Here is a 17,018-nt window from a genome sequence, read left to right as displayed (position 1 = left end):
TGTCCCGGGCTCCACAGGTCCAGCATCAGCTCCATGCTGGCGGCGACTGCACAGGCACCTCGGGGTGGGCTGCGCTACCTTGCTGTCTGCCCCGAGGTGTGTGCGGTCGCCACCAGCATGGAGCTGATGCCAGAGTTGTGGAGCCCGGCACAGCTGTTTGCAGCCTACTCACTGCAACTGCCCAGAGCACAGGCTGGCTACAAACAGCTGCGTCAGGCTCCAGAGCCCAGTCATCGTCTCTGTGCCAGAAGTGGGGGAGATACCGGAGTTGCGCTGCCTCAGACCTTTCCCCTACCACCCGCTTCGACGTGCGGGTGCATGCGCCGATATGGAGGTGATGCCAGGGCTCCAGACTGCAACCGGCCCCAGCTCTGGGTAACTGCTGCCAGCCACAGAGCCCGGGCTGCTTCCAGCAGGCAGCTGGGACGCTGAAAACTCTGCTGGGAGCAGACTGGGCTCCAGCAGCTACCCAGAGCCAGGGCTGGCCATGGCGTGCCGAGCTCGGCAGGCGTGCCGGTGGTTGCCGACCCCTGGTCTAAGGACATAGGCAGGGAAGGTTCCTTGGGTAGATGTGATATCTTGCATTAGACCAACTAAATAGCTGGAAAAATGTTCCTTGCAAGCTTTCTGGCACAAACACCCTTCATCAGCCACAGGAAGAATTAATCCTCAAAGGGAGTTTACAAAACACCTTTCATAGATGAGCCTACGAACTTCACTTTATAAATTTACTGGATACAAAAAATCATGGACTAATATAGACATTGGATTTATGGTACATTACAACCTGTCTGACATCCAATGCCCCAGATAACCTGCTTCTAGCTAGCCACTTGCATTCCTTCACACATTTCCCACCCTTTCCCCCTCCCTCCTATCTCTACCCATTGTCTTCCAAACTTCCACTCATTTGCATTTTCACAGACCTGCTTGTTGTAAATTAGCCTCTTTTCTACCTTGGAGAACACATAACACTAGCAATCTCCCATGCCTGACAAGGGTGTTTGTGCCCAAAAGCTTACAAAGAACTTGTTTCCAACTATCTAGTTGGTCTAATAAAAGAAATCACATCTATTCAAAAAACCTTGCCTGCCTATGGGGGTTATCAGATACTCAAAAGGGGTTATCTTGTATTAGGTGAGCTTCAAAATTTTCATATCTGAAATCTCTGGAAACCCCATTATTATGACACCCAGCATCTACAGTATAACTTAATCATGCAGCATTTATGCTTTACACTCACTTTACAAAACTGGCCCTAGCTTCCACGGAGAGGCTGTTAGTCACATCAAATACTGAAGTAAGTGTACTAATGGTGCCATCTAAAGGTACTTGAGTGTAGCACACAGCTCCTTGGGCAAAATGCATGTGTGTGCAGGTAAGGAAACTTTGACTAATGCCAAACTATTCACTTTTAAACAGCACTAGGAGTTTGTCCTTCAGATAGTAACAAAATTATCTGCTCTTCTGTTATGTTTTACCTATTATTTTTTATTCGTTTAAATTTGTTCTTTTCAATGTTCCACAACTCCTACTGTATTTTTCCATGCGTATTAAAATGGGAGTCCTTCATAAACCAAAGCTCTGTTCTCCTTCTGTATGAAGACATTGTATGATTTTTATTGATGCTTGCTAGGCACAGCAATGGAAATGACACCAGGTGTTTGATTCTGAAAGGGACATAACCATATTTCATTGCCATATAATGGTATATGATTCTGGATGACAGAAAACATACATTTTAATGTGAAATTTAAATAGGAACAGAGGGAAATGGTTCTTTTTCTATCTAGAGCAATTGGGCATTCTATTATAGCTACAATTTATGTGGTTCATACTTCACAAAAGCAAATGCCTGTCTGATATGTGAAAACACACTATTCCCGCTCTCACTGCAGGCTTTTCAAAAGGCTGGATTAGTGCCTCCTGTGGGGTGTCGTGTGCATTTGAGCTGCTCAGCACTTTGTAGATGTTCAGCGGTAGGTCCTAATTTAGCTCTTCTTTCAGAACAGGTATCCGTAAAAATGTCACACAGATGCCTGTATGCAAGACTTTGAAGGACTGCATGGTGATCTCTATCAATATTACTGGAAAATTAACTGTTAAAATAAAAGGACCCTTTGGAAAACTCCCACAGAAAAGTAATGGAATTGTAAAAATTACAGATAAATAAATCCAGTAGCTGAAAGCATTTACAGAAATATATTCAAATTGATAGATAGTTGATCATGTGATTTTACTTACTAATGCCTGTATAGCTGTATACCTGTCTATACAGCTACCTTAAAAGACCCCTTCCCACAAATTGGCTATTAATTGCCCGCAAGAGTCAAGAGAGCAGGTCCTAACTTGGTTTCAAACGTCTGTGCCTCTTCTTCACTAATCCAAGCTAAACAGAGAAGAGACACATACTGACTTGAAAAGTAACATGCTAATGTACTTATTTGTCTGCCTTCCTGGCTGTCTCTCTGCTACAAAATTATCTCTCCCATTTTTCATTCATCTTGCTGCATCAGTATTTCCAAGTCAAGCATACAGTTAAACATGAAAATTCTCTCCAGTCACAGAAGTTGTATTTTCACAGCAGCTAGTAGAGTCGTCTGTGACTGGTATGTCTAGTTGATATGGAATACAAATACATAATAAAGATGCAATCAGATAGGACTTCTTGGATCAAACACTGAGGGAAAAAGCGTAGTCAGAACTGCATGTGGGCCAGCCAAAAGAAAATACAGTGAGGGCCAAATAACTGAAGTTGATCAGTTTGCAGAAAGCCTTTCTTCATTACACAGCAAGCAGGTACATTGATAGGTAAGCCAGCAGTGATCATATCCAAGATACCTCAATGACGTGTCAAACAAACATCTAGAGTGATCGACATTTGGAAAGGGCCCCTGTAATGATGCGGCTATACCTCCAGCAATTGACTCGAAATAAGCAAATGTACTACAGGCTTCAAACTGAGTTTCTTGCCAAAAAAAAAAAAAATCCAAGCTATCTAACTGAGGAATAATCCTGCAGTGCTAACCTAGCTCACTTGGAGTTGGAGGCTCTCTGTGTTTTGAACAAGAAATTCAGCAGCTTGCGCAGGGGCGGGCAAAGTATGGCGCACGGGCCGGATTCGATCCACCAGCTGATTGTTTCTGGCCCACAAGAGGGAGAGGTAAGGGGGGGCATAAGTTAACCTTCCCTTGCTGATCAGATCTGGCCAGTCCTAGCCAGCATGCACAGCTTTGAACAGGGCTGTTCCCAGTGCGAATGCTGCTCAGTATCCTCACCTCCAATGGCAGCTTCTGCTCCTGCTTTGCCACTCTGGGCTGGGAGGAAGGTTCAGCCGGGCGGCTCCTGCCCCAGCGTGAGGGGCTCTGGCTGTAGTTCCCAGATGCTTTCCACACACTCTGCACACCCAGCATGGGCGGCCAAGAGGGTGAAAGATAGCCAGGAGCTTCAGTTGGGCAGTTCCTGCCCCAGCGCACAGGGTCCTGCTCCAGCTCCTGGCTGCTTTCCACCCACTTGGCCAGTGGAGTGGGCGGAAGGCAGCTTGGACCTGGAGTTAGAGTCCCATGTGCTGGGACAGGAGCTGACTGGCTGAAGCTTCCTCCCCTCCTGGAGTGGCACAGCAAGAGCAGGAGGAGCAGCCGCTGCTGGAGGCACAGAGAGCCCTGTTGGAAGCTGTGCACACTGGCTGGGGACAGCCTCACCAGAAGCTGTGCCCTCCACTGCCTGGGTGAGCTCTGATACCTGTACCCCCTGCCTCCTCCTCCTTCCCCTCACCCCCAACTGGCTCCCTGGACCTAGCACCCAGGCGGCATGTGCACATGCCCCCCCAACACCCCATACACCCCTCCCCACACAGGGCAGGGGCTGTCCCACAAGCCCACCCCATGATCCTGACCTCTCCTGCCCATCTCACTCCTGAACACCACTCGCTGCCTAGAGCACCATCCCACATAGGGAATTTTGGTGAGTTGCGGTGGGGCGGAAAGAGGGGATGCTGACTTGGCCCATTACAACTCATCAAAATTCCCTAAGTGGCTTCCAGGCCCAAATTGCCCACTCCTGAGCTAGAAGAATAGGGACCATTAAGTTTTTATAGCACTCACTAAAATGAAGCTGTGGTCTGGGGAACAAGGGGAGATTACCTTCCTCAATTTTAACTGGCCTTGGGGTAAGGCTACAGCCCAAAATAATAGGGGCTACTGCTGCACTGTATGCTGTGGTTTAATTCAGCTGAGCAAACAGGGCACTCTCTTCTAGTAATACAGATGGAATGTGAGAAACATCCAAAATCTATTACTTACATAAAATGCAAAATGGTTTGTATAGCCAATCAAACATTTTCACTTAAAACAACACATAAGGCAGAGTTTAATAAAGGAAATACAGGCAAGTATATATACTGGTGATGACTTAGCTTTCACACACACAATTTATATCCATGATCTGTGTAGTAGAAAATATGTTTTTTAAAATAACTAAATACAATTGCCAGGTATAGACATTACACTTTCGTCATATAAATGATTGGAAACTGATCTATATCTATAACAGATATATCTGTGTCTATATCTAACACAGTAGCTAGTCAATTGGCCTGATTTTCAGACTCTGGCATTCACTTCTGTAAGTACAATTCTGTCTAATTTTTTTTTGTTTGTTTGTTTGTTTGTTTGTTTTTTTACACATGGAAAATTCTATCACCCATCTGTGCAATATTCAACAGCTCTGTAAGCAGAGTTATACTGAAAAAAGACAGATAAGTTGATTGCAAAATTGTGCACCCATCAGTGATAGAAACCCCCACTTAAAGATCATGTCTGTTGTGCTCATTTTATAATATAGATCTAAAACTCTATTGGGTTCAAGTCCTTTTCTTTATAAATTAACATGCAGTAAGAAAACTGGAGCATAGTGTACTCGGGGAGTAAGGTTAATACAACAAATCATAATCTACAGTTATAGTCCCTTCTTTCCAGGATCACAATATGGACTACAGGGTGTATAATGTGCACTGACCTGTACTTTCCTGTCCGTACTTGTAGAGCTCTCATGCCGCACTGCTGGGCACCTCCTACATCATTCACAATATCATCTCCAATCATGATGGCCTGTCACGGCAATGAAATACAGAAAACTAGTGTCAAGTGTATTTTATTTCTGCCATACTTCATCTTCCTTGACATAATAAACTGCTTGATTTGATGTTTAATACTGCCATCAGACAAATTAAACAAGATAATATTGTCATTTTATTGATTAAAAGTCACCCTCTACCTTGAATATAATTCATCCCACACCTCTGTGAACTATACAGCTGTGCTGTATACATCTACACAATTTGAAATCAATCAATACACTCAAAACTATTTGGTACAATACAAAAAATTCTGAAATTCGTGAGGTTAGTCCTACAATCTAAACAGCCATTCTTCCATGGCTGATGGCAGTTAATATTCAATTTAAAACATTTCATTAAAATTTACACATTAAAGGCTGATCAAAATGTTTGCAAGTTTGTTCCAAAGATCAATGAAAATATAACTTAGTACAGTTTATGCACCGATCATACTAAAAGCAATATGGAAATTTGTGAAGCCATGCATCTCAAGATACTTCAGTGCTATTTATTTTTGCATAACATTACATTTCCCATACATGTGTAGCCATGTTTGTTATAATCAGTTACAATTTAGGCAAACAAAATATAAGAGCAAACAAAATAGAGCATGGAGGTCACAAGGGAAAATTTAACTGAGAAGTCTTCAATGGCAGAGTTTTCCAACCATCGGGCCGCAGCCCAATACCGGGCTGCAACGGCTTGGCTGCCAGGTTCAGCTTAAAGCTGGGTGGTGGGGCAGCCCCAAGAGGGAGGCAGCCAGCTCCATGCACCCCAGCTCGCTCCCACCCTCATGGCCATGTCTGGCAAGGTGCTGCCCATGCAGCAGGTCCCGGGGCCCATGCTGGGCCGGGCAGGACCCCCCAGCCCTGCCTGCAGCAGAGAGCCAGGGGATGCAGGCAGGGAAATGCCCAGGGCAGTGGGCAGGGACATGGCTCCCCTGCTTCCTCCTAGGGAAGGCAGTGGAGCCCCTTCTTCCTGGGCAGCCCCAGATGGGTCTCCCCAGGCCACCGCCTGTGCAGCTCCCTCCCCTGCAGGGTCCCACGGTGTCTGTGGCTGTGGTGCCCCAACCCGATCCGATCCTCACAACACCCACCCCCAAGTGTAAAAATTAAATTTAATTATATCAATTAGATTGCTTCTATACCTGATCCACCAAAATTCTTTGAGGGTGTTTGCCAGACCCTAGTATAAAAAAAGTTGGGAACCACTGTTCTACAGCCTGTTGATGGGATTTTGTCCAAGGTAATGTAGCTTTATACTATGAATGCTCAATTAACAATCAGTTTCCTCAACAAAGACCATCAATAAGAAATATTAAGGACTTTACTATCAATCCGAAGAAAAAAATATTAGATTTTTTTTTATCCTCAAATTTATAAAACAGCTGACGGCTTTGCTCTCAAACTTTCAAAAAAAGAAAAACTCTGATCAGTTAAATAAAAGTTTGGTTTCAACTTCTCATTCGCCATCCAAAATTTTCAGTGTATTCTAAAGTACCCTCATGATAAATGAAGACAGTTTTCTTTACACGAGGATGTCTAGACTTGGAAAATAAGTTGTTTGAATATATGTTAATTAACATGTTTTAGCTACTGGTTTTTAAATACAACTTTGCAACTAGTATAGACAAGGTGAATAGTGCTTAAAAACATACTACCCAGTTGCACAACTACAGTTACCTTAGCTGCAACTATGCTATGTTAGTTGCTTGCCTTGCAACTACCAGACTTCCAAAATGGCATATACTTCACAACTCTCTCCTATCATCAAGGGCCTTGTCACACATTATATTTAAAACATGTCAGCTGCACTTAAACCAACATATGCATATGCAAGCAGTAAAACACACGCTAAATGCCACTGTATTATAGCAAAGTTAGTACTTTCCAAAGGACGTTTATCTTCAGATGGTATTAAGTAATACATGTTCATCTATATTAGGAATGCTCTACAGAAATAATATGAGCGATCCTCGCAGCACTGGTGCAGTGCCAGGGCTGGGACCAACAACCAGCTGTTTGTTCCCTGCACAGCCAGCTCCAGCCCTGTCCAGACCATAGTAAGCATTACCATGTGACTGCTCAGAACACACTCTAGCTTGCAGAAATGCTTACTATGATCTAAATAAAATATGTGCCAAGTGTCTTATGTGACAATGTGACAGGGCCCTAAAAGCAGCCCTCATATTTAGCTAAAATGTACCTGTCTTGCACATAATTGCTATTTCAGTAATTTTAACATCACAAATGTAGAGATGTCACATTGGGCTGATTTTTATACTATACAAACTGGTTTCACGTCTTAAGCTCTTTGTCCTACTCTTTTTCTTGTGTCCCTCACTATGAATCTGTATCCCATATGTGGGTCTTTGTAGGTTAAAAGGCATGTTTAAAAATGGACCAGGATTGTCTTAGCTGGCAACTGTGTTACTAAGAAGAGCATCAAGGGGACTACACTGAGCATGTACAGAAGGCAACTTAGCATTTTTCCAGCTGTGGTGAGCTGATAAATAGGCCCTTCTCAGAGAGGTCATGAGAATAAGTCACTAAGCCTAGAAATGGGGCTTGGCTTCTCTAGTAACTGTGTTCTAAGGAGAATTCTGACTTTTTTATGGCTGGCTATAACTTTATGAAAACAACATATAGAATCTCTGTATTTTAGGCAAGATTTTTAACTATTATTAAAACCGCTGCCTTGTTTCTCTTTTCCTTGAAACATATTTTTTAAATATACCACATAACTAGACAGCAATACTGGCATTAAGAGTACCTAATAACAAGGGCCAAAAGGTTCTCAGCTCTACCCAGCCATGCCATTATCTCTGCTTGTTCATAAAGGGCAGAAATGGAGAGTCACAAATCAATGCTGTGGAATATCTGGTTGTCTTGGCAGGTTGAGTACAATGCTGGAAAGGGTAAGACCCATTTCATAGATTCAAAGAGTTCAAGGATAGAAGAGAGAACACAATTTGCCCCTGGGTCTTCAGACCTTACAGATACTAAAAAGCAAGGAACTATTTTATAGTGTATAGCTAAAAAGGACTATTAGACCAACTAGTCTGATCTTCCATACATCACAAGCCATTACATTTTACCCATTTATTGGGCCCATCAAATTGTGTTTGGATAAACTATAACTTCTATTGGCTAACAGAGGCATCCAGTTAGAGTTTGAGGACAGTAAGAGAGAGATTATCTAATATCTCTCTCAGCAGTGTTTCCTAATTACCCTCACTGTTAAAAAGTACCTAATTTCTCATTTGAATTTCTCTGTCCTCGTTTGACGTCTGCGAGGGTTCTTATTATGCTTTTGCCCCCTAAATTAAAGACTCTTAATACCCAAAGTTTTTCCCAAACCTGGAACTAATACATTGTAATCAAGTGTACAATGCTGTGTAATCTTTTCAAAAAGTACTACTGTACAGTTGTTTCTCCGTGGTTCTCTCAGCATAAAGCATTTTCTCTAGCCTTAACATCAGGTCATCAGGTTTCTTTCCACATCCCCAGCATTTTCACATCCTTTTAAGATGCTGATGCTAGAACTGTGTTTAGTATCCCAGCACCAGTTTCACCAATGCTGTACAGAGGCAGAAATCACTTCTAAGTGAAAGCAGCTTATTTTGATGTAGAACATAGTCATATCACACCTTGCTTTAATGAACTATGGTATCGTCTTGTGTTGAAACATCACTGAAAATACTTTATCCTGACTGCATTATCAGTCGCATGACCATATGTTGCTAAGTTCTTTGCCTACAAGATTTGGATCCTTTGAATGGCTTGTGCAATATGGGACAGGACTCGCTTGTGAAATTCAGATTTCATTACCACTTCGTCTTCAGGGCAGGAGTGATACTTCTCTAACCTTAACTAACCGTACTGTGCTAAGGGACAGGGCTACAGCTTCCTCCAGGTCTTCTACAACAGTAGACCTCACCTAGTGTACACACTTCAATACCAAGGACTAAGCCAAGGGTTGTTCTGTCACCCCTTCATTGATACTTAAATCTGCCTTTTAAGATGCTGTTGATTCAGATGGAAAACAGAGCCCAAGTCCTCAGTAAGCAAGTGTCTGCTGAATCCTATATTGTGGCCAAGCTGTATGCCCACAGGACACTGGTAAAATCATAAAGGGCAAGCTGGCGACACCCCTTTAACAGCAAGTTGCAGTTTGAGCCTCCATGCTTTCTCCTCACCGGTAGTGAGGTATCAAGGAAGGGCATCAGGACGAAGGAAGTGGCTACCTTATGGTGGGAAGGGGAATATCCTTCTGGAGTGTCACCAGGGAAAATGCCAGGCAGTCAAATAGCTCCATCCAACTGGCTAACAGCTCTGCCATATACATACAGAGCTACACATGTAGTCGAGAAAAGGGGCAAGGACAGAGCCCTAGTTTCTCCTGCAATCATCTCTCAGCCATGGGCATGGGCTTCAGGGGCCTTTAATTTAGCCCCTTCATTAAACTCTTCTCTTCTCACAAATAGTCCTGCTCCCCAGGACTATTTGTGCCTAAGGTCAATCCTTGGCTCCTGCCAGGCGAAGAGAAAGGAGGGAGGATCCAGTTAATGGAGGTAGATAACGAGATCGAGCTCCCATCCTCTCGTGTATGTCAGCAGGATTCTTCTGCTCTGGCCTGAGTACCTGTAGGATATGGAAGGACCTCCCTTCCTCCAGGGCAGCTGACTGTGCAGCCTGAATTTTTGGTCCCATTAGAGAACATGAGTCCAGAAGGCAACACAATCTCTCTCTAGTTCTTGCAGGCCTGAAAGCGTTTGAAAAAGAGAAGCCACCATGTTGGCTTACTGAGAAATCCAAGTGTTAGCTGAGAAATGTGCTCACCAGCAGTGTATTATATTCTGTATAGACAAGTTTTCGTGCAAGAAGACAGTCAGCTCTGAAACTGCAGCTGCGCATGAGCAGTGATGCCTATCCAGGCCAGCTTGTGGCATACGCATACAAAAATGTACTCCAGCCCTTGGGGATTTCACAGATTTACTATCGGTGAAGGGCAATAATCACTAAAGGAGGAGCAATTATTCCCAAATCATTTAGGATTTAAAAAATCATTGGCAAGAAGATAGAGGTCAAGAGGTGTACTGTCAAGGGAAATAAAAAAACTCTACCTGTCAAACCTAGGTTTAACTTCCTCTCTGACTGCAATATGGTAAGAAGAGAGAGAGAGAGATATAAAACGGAAAGGTCACATACCCACTGAAAGCAAGAATTAGAAGATCCCAGTTTGTGCTCACATTTTACACAGGGAACACAAGCCATTCCTCTGTTCAATTAGAGTATGGAAATTATTTTTTTTAATCAACAGAAATGTACTAAAACTATCAAAAAACCTCTTGAGTTTTAAGCTGAATCTACAAAAGAAAGAGGTTATAAATGTTTTATATTTCTTAAAAATATTCTTTAAAATTTCACTACAGTTGGACAGCTCAAGATGATTAGCCAAATATAAAAAATAAAAATAAAATAAATATACTACAAATCATAGCTTTTTACCTCTGAGATGCTGGTTCAAACCCAGTCTAGATCAGTAATGACCAGAAACAGTTACCATGAGATGGCAGCTTGGGAATTTATAAGGAAAGAATTGGGGCTACAATTTAACTCCTAGTGTTCAAATGTTTGGCCATCACAACTGGGATTTTTTTTGGCAGTTTCAAGAGATAGGCAGAGAACAAAAAGAACGTATGGACTAAAATACCCTCTCACCTGCAAAAGTAGTCACTACTAGTTAAGCTTATAGTAAGGGGTAGATGAGTGCTTGCTTTCACTATAGCTTCTCTGAGCAGAGTTTTACACTTCTAGTGTTGCCAAACAAGCAGTAAATTTACAGAAAAGTATTTTAAAAGGAGAAGAAATTAGATATCTAAAAAATAAATTACTAATTTAAACTCTTTTCACATCTATCTACCTATCTATAAATAATTTTTGATGTTACAATATGATAATTATTCCCAAGATCACATATAGTAATATGAAAACCTGAAGAGTAAGGAGGAGCAAATGAATGAGATGCCACAGTAATAACTATGTTAACTTCTGTAGAATATTTAATATGGTGAACCCTCCTAGAATAAAAAAGTATTTATGCATAAGCAGATTTTCACTACAAGCTTAAAAGCCCTAATCTTGTTAAAAATGACTGGGATACACAGCAACAGCAGTTTATAAGTAAAGTCTTAACTAATATATTAAAATCCTTTGCAAGAGAAACTTTCTGTATTTACTTTACTCCTCCTCCCTCGATCTGATAGATAACTTTATAGGCTTTAAGACCTCCTTTTATTTTTAATGATGTTTCTATTTGCGACCAATTGTCTGAGCAAACATCAGACATACAAAGGGTATCAAATGTGGACGATCTGGAAGAAATTATACACTAAGGCAAATAAGACAGAAAGAAATACTCTAAGAGCTCCAAGGGTAGTTAGGTTTGAATATGCTTTCAATGGGAGTTGAAACCTGAAAGTTCACTTGGTCACTTAACCCCTATTTGTTCCACTGAAAGTCTTCTGCCCCCATTCCCAAATGACTGGAGTGGAATGCCAAATACAGAAATAAGCACCCCTTCTTACTCCTGGTGTGACCTCTCGGTGCATTTATGCCCCACTGAGTCACACTTGAGATTTGTAGGTAACAGACTTGAAAATTTGTTGCTAAGGACCAGTAGTTTATGCAGTCTGGTCTGACCCACCATAATTCCCATTAAAACAGAACACTTTGCCATAGATAGAACTTTTAACGGTTATATAAAAATACTGGAACCTTAACATTATTTTGGTTTTATTGTAAAGCTGTAAAAATCATCCACTGTTACAGCAGCCTTAAAACATATGAATTAGGTATTGCAGTAACCTTTAAGATGTGTTATTCTTTGTCGTATTACTGAATCATAAGAAGAATCTGGTTACCTCTAAGAGGTTTAAATTTCCAATCTATTAAAGTAATACCAGCAATCTGTTATTTCTAGGCCATTGAGGAAAGGTTAAAATGAAAATTGGACTTTAGGGAGTTCCTTCTATTCCAAGCGCAGGCTGAAAACATCTCAGCAGTAGAAGGCAGTCAGGGTCTCGGTAAGAAGCAGTTATCAAGGGAAATGACTGGTGATAACTTTATTGATTAAAGCAGCTTGAGAAATTTAAGCTTTGCCTGTGTCTGGCATTACTGTAGTGAGACAGCTGTATTTTAAAAAGATATTTTTCATTAAAAATAAGGTAATAGCAAATTGTAATATGTTTTATACAACATAGCTCATCTACAGTGATTTAATGATTGTGTGAAACTGCTGCTATGACTTTTAAATGCAAGTCAGAAATAGAATGAATTATAAAATGCTCAAAAATAAAGATATAAGCAATTAGGGTGGTCCTTATTTTGCTATTGAGTAGAGACATAGACCACGGTCAGGACACAGAAAAATATGACATGAAAGATCATTAAGAAGCCAAAAGCACTGCATGAACTGGATCTTTTATTGTATATACACAATGCATCTAAAAAACTATGTGGAAAGTCTATTAGGGTTACAAGTTCAAGTACTCCAAAGTTGGGAAATGTCAGTTAAAGTTGTCCATATTGCCATTATTTAGTCCCCTTGTACATATGTATTTATCATTTTTAATTACTTAAGCGTAAAGTTTTTTCCAAAGTGAAAAGTGTCAAATGACTCTTAACACAGGGGGCACTATTAGTGCTAACTTTCTCCTATGTAAGACAATTTCTCTCCATACATGTATATAGGATACCAACTGCAAAAGACCAAATGTCCTATATCTTTATTTTGGAAATATATATACACTTATTGACAATATGTTTCAACATAGTATACGTTAACCAAATTAAAAAATAATATAGTCACTAACCTGATTATGAAAATTTGCTGAATGCAGAATGCATGGGCTATGTAGTACACGCTGTCTATTTTGCTACTATTCAGGGCCTGATGCAAAGCCAAGTGAAGTCAATGGAAGCCTTTCCATTGACTCTAATGAACAGTGAATTAGGCCTGAAATGAGAAAGCTTGTGCCAGCCTGCTAATGGAATTCAGTTATTTGCCTGAACTTGGTTCTCAGAAACATGGCTACAGACGCACACCGTTCCCCAGTTTCTGAAGGCAACCAACATACAGAAACATAACATCACAAACTGATGAAATCTTGGCAATCCTAAAGCCATTTCAGAATGCTCTCAATATTCTACGAGTCTGGCAAAAGTAAGGGACAACCCCAGCCAGGTTAAGATTTCACAGGAAAAGACTGGGTAACCCTATTTTGCAGAAACAGCAAAGAAAGAAAACAGCCAACAAAGACCTCTTCCTTTCTCAACTTAGTCCAAGAGCTCTTTCTTTTTGCTTTCCTGTTTGTTTGTTTGCTTGTTAAGCAACCAGAATTCTGGCTGAGCTCTTTTGATAGCCACTTTTTCCTCAAATACCATTTTTTTCTAAAATGGCTGGTGTTGCAAGCAGGATTAACAGATTGATGAATAACTGGTGTAGCTGTACCTAAAATATGGTGCTCAGGTCTAGCTACTGTGGCATAAGAAAGATATCGACAGGAAAGAGCGCAAAAAAAAAGCAACCACAAATAGAGTGGTGAGAGACTGCGTTATAATAGATTACAAGAGTGAAACCTGTATATCTTTAAGAGACAAACTGCAAAGAGATAAAGTAACAATCTACAAATAACTAAAGACCTCAAGGAGGGAGAGAAACGTTTTGGTGCGATCCACGGGGCAAAATTAGGTGTAGTTAGGTGATATTTAAAAGGGAAACTTTAGACTGAATCCCAGAAAATCTTCCTGACAGGGAGATCAATTAGGCTGTGAATATTCTCTTTAGTGTACTAGTAGGAACCCTGCTGCTTGGTATACAGGGTCTTCATAAAGTCCTTGTGCACTTTTAAACTTTAATAATTTAGATTGTAGGTAAGATAGAAACAATCTGTAAATGGCATTTAAAAGCAAATTTATTAAAGTTTTAGGACAACTAGAGTACACAATTATATTTCCAAAATATATAAGACATCCTATGTCACATAGGAAATATGTCCTATATTGAGCACTTCAACATAACCACCATCCATTATGATACAGTGCTCAATCCAATCTTCCAACTCCTTGAAAACATTTCCCAGTTGCTCTTGAGTTACTACACTAATTGCGTTGGTGATCCTAGCCCTAAGTTCCATCAAAGAATGTGGTTTTGACAAGTAAACTGCACTTTTAACACATCCCCATAAGAAGTACAATGGCGACAGGTCAGGTGAATGAGGTGGCCAAGCAATTATTTTTCCAGAGAAGTGGATAGGCAGAGGTAGACCATCATTTAGGAACTGCTGTACATTCAGAGCGTAGTGACATGGAGCTCCATCTTATTTAAGAATAAATTTGTTATACTTATTAAGTCTATCGTGTACTCTAGATGTCCTAAAACATTAATAAATTTGCTTTTAAATGCCGCTTACAGATTGTTTCAATCATACCTACAACCTAAATTATTAAAGTTTACAAGTGCACAAGGACTTTATGAAGACCCTGTACTTAAAACCAGTCTGGACCAAATGCCTAAGGTGATGAACAATCTTGCGCTAGGAGGGGATGGATTAGAATGGCTCGGTAAGTCTTACTTTATTATAGAATGGAGAGAGAGAAAAAAGTCAAATGCATGCTGAATTACAGAACTATTAGTTCACCTGTAAGTTCTAGGGACCACACAAACTGCTGCAATTTAACTCTTGTTGTTTATGTCACCAAAACGTTTGGATGGAATAATTACTTTATAATACACTGATGTTTGTTATTCATTCCATATTCATCCTAAGGCTGTATGTGACATAACCAATCGATAAAGAGAATCCAAGCACATCTATAGAATGAAGGAGGGGAAAAATGGGCCATCCTAATAATTTGGAGATAGCACACTATCAAGGATGGTTTCTGGAGAGCACCAGGAGCCCAAACATAACATAAGAGGACATTTTTTAAAAAGCAAATGTTTCTTATTTTTCTATATCTTACTTCTAAGCTTCCAGAACAATGTGGTGTGTGTAGTTTTGCAAGTACTATACATAAATAATAATAATAATAATAAAAATATGTCTGTTTCCATCATGCTGGACCTTTAACTTGCCAGTCATCTGGGGCAGCTGTCATTTTGTGAAGTCAATATGACAAAGTATCTTACATAAGATACGCACCTAAGGCTTTTCTCACGTGCATTTCTCTCCTTTAACCAAAAACTAAAGGAACTCACAATGTAAGACTATAACAGCTATTCATGTATGCCAAAATGTAACAAGTGACATGCAAGACTAAACACTAAACTGCAATCAGGTATCAACAGTTTGGACAGGGAAAAAAAGGTTACATCTGGGGGCCATATTTCAATGGCTATATCAATACATGTGTTTGTATGCTGTGTGAGGGATTCTTCTACTGGTAATGGTAATCAAGCAGAATATTCACATACTACTGTGAGAAATTATGAGATCAAAAAAATATACATTACAAAAAGCAACCACTATCAAGTATGGTTAGGAATAGACTTAATTGTGCAGAACACAGGTACAACGAATGCAGGAACACAGCTGATTTTTCTGACAAACATCTGTGATAATTCAGTTACAAGAAAATGATTTTCACAGTTTAATTTTGCTTGCAAGGCCAAGAGTCTATCTTCCTACTGAAATACTACCATCTGGCAGAGAAGAGGAAATGAGGGGGCGAGGAAAGGGAAGACACAGCAGGAGAAAACTGGGAAAAGAGGGGCACTTGAAGAATATAATACAGGGCAAAGGCAGGAAAAGGAAGGTAGGAAGGAGGAAGTAAAAGAAAAGCAAAAAGGATCACAGCAGAAAAACAACAACAGAGAAACAATTTTGAAATATGTTGCTGCCCATTCCAGGGGCTGAATTTCCTCCATTGTGGTACTACAAGGCAGTATTACTTAGTGGGCAAAAGATATCCAGCAGGTCACCACAATCTGGTCAGGCTCCTCTCTATTTAGCAAAAATAGTTTGTCCCATAAATTATTTTTAAACACTACTCGTTAGATCCCTTTTAACATTTCATGAGAATAAATTTCTAGGTGGTGTGAATACTTCCCTGGAACATGCAAAGTATCATTGTGGAACGGCCACTGAACAAGACAGTGCGGGCCCAAACCTGAGGTCCACACTCCATCAATCCCTCTATAGCTTCAATGAAAAATAAGGAACCAGTAATACACTTAAGTGCCAATAACTGAGCAGCAAATCCAATAATTATTGAACAGGGAATCTTACCTCCTGAGGTTCAACTCCCATTTCTACTAAGGCTGATTGGAAAAACATTTTTGATGGCTTTCCCACTACCTCGGCTTGAATATCACAGGCATACTGAAAAAAAAAGGACAGAAATAGGACTGCATATTAGAAAAGGATTTGTTCAACTCCACAACCGCAGGAGATGTTATAAAATGTATGTGATTATTGATTGATGCCCTTAAGTAATGTAATAGATTAGTAGATGAAGGTGACTAGCAGAAGGGTGATTGCTTTCTGTTAGGAGGAATATACTCCTGAAACGTCTAGAAGAAAGGTAGACAACACTTTGGTTGGAGCGCTGAAAAAATCACGGTGTCTACCTTGTAAGGTGCCAAGTGCCGGCATGCCAGAAAAACAAAATTGGGGTGGAGGATACATGGCAGGGCACACTGCATATTAATATACTTAATAATCATAAATGTTGCTTTTTTTTTTTTTTTTTTTTTTTTTACAGTAAATACCAGGTTTTCTAAATTATATTTAGAAACCTGGTGGCAATAAATAAAACTTCATATATTACCTTTCTTGTGTATTCTTTTTTTGTTAAGCATGTTGTGATGACAGGGAGGAAAAAAGAGAAAGAGGGAA

The 17,018-nt window shown here is 40.4% G+C and overlaps 1 protein-coding gene across 1 annotated transcript in view; it reads right to left on the bottom strand.

Annotated features, from left to right (window-relative positions):
• LHPP (phospholysine phosphohistidine inorganic pyrophosphate phosphatase) overlaps window positions 1-17,018 on the bottom strand; it is a gene marked incomplete at its 5' end in the record, with an annotated part of 167,094 nt that overhangs the window by 109,868 nt on the left and 40,208 nt on the right. Inside the window, 2 exons of the mRNA XM_006031603.2 lie at window positions 5,017-5,108; window positions 16,410-16,502. Coding sequence (XP_006031665.1) covers window positions 5,017-5,108; window positions 16,410-16,502 — 185 coding nt within the window. The remainder of the gene's footprint in view (window positions 1-5,016; window positions 5,109-16,409; window positions 16,503-17,018) is intronic.

The sequence above is a fragment of the Alligator sinensis genome, unplaced genomic scaffold, assembly GCF_000455745.1.
Source record: "Alligator sinensis unplaced genomic scaffold, ASM45574v1 scaffold232_1, whole genome shotgun sequence".
NCBI lineage: Eukaryota > Metazoa > Chordata > Crocodylia > Alligatoridae > Alligator > Alligator sinensis.
Note: the sequence above shows the minus strand (reverse complement) of the source record. Positions and strands in the feature narration are given on the sequence as shown.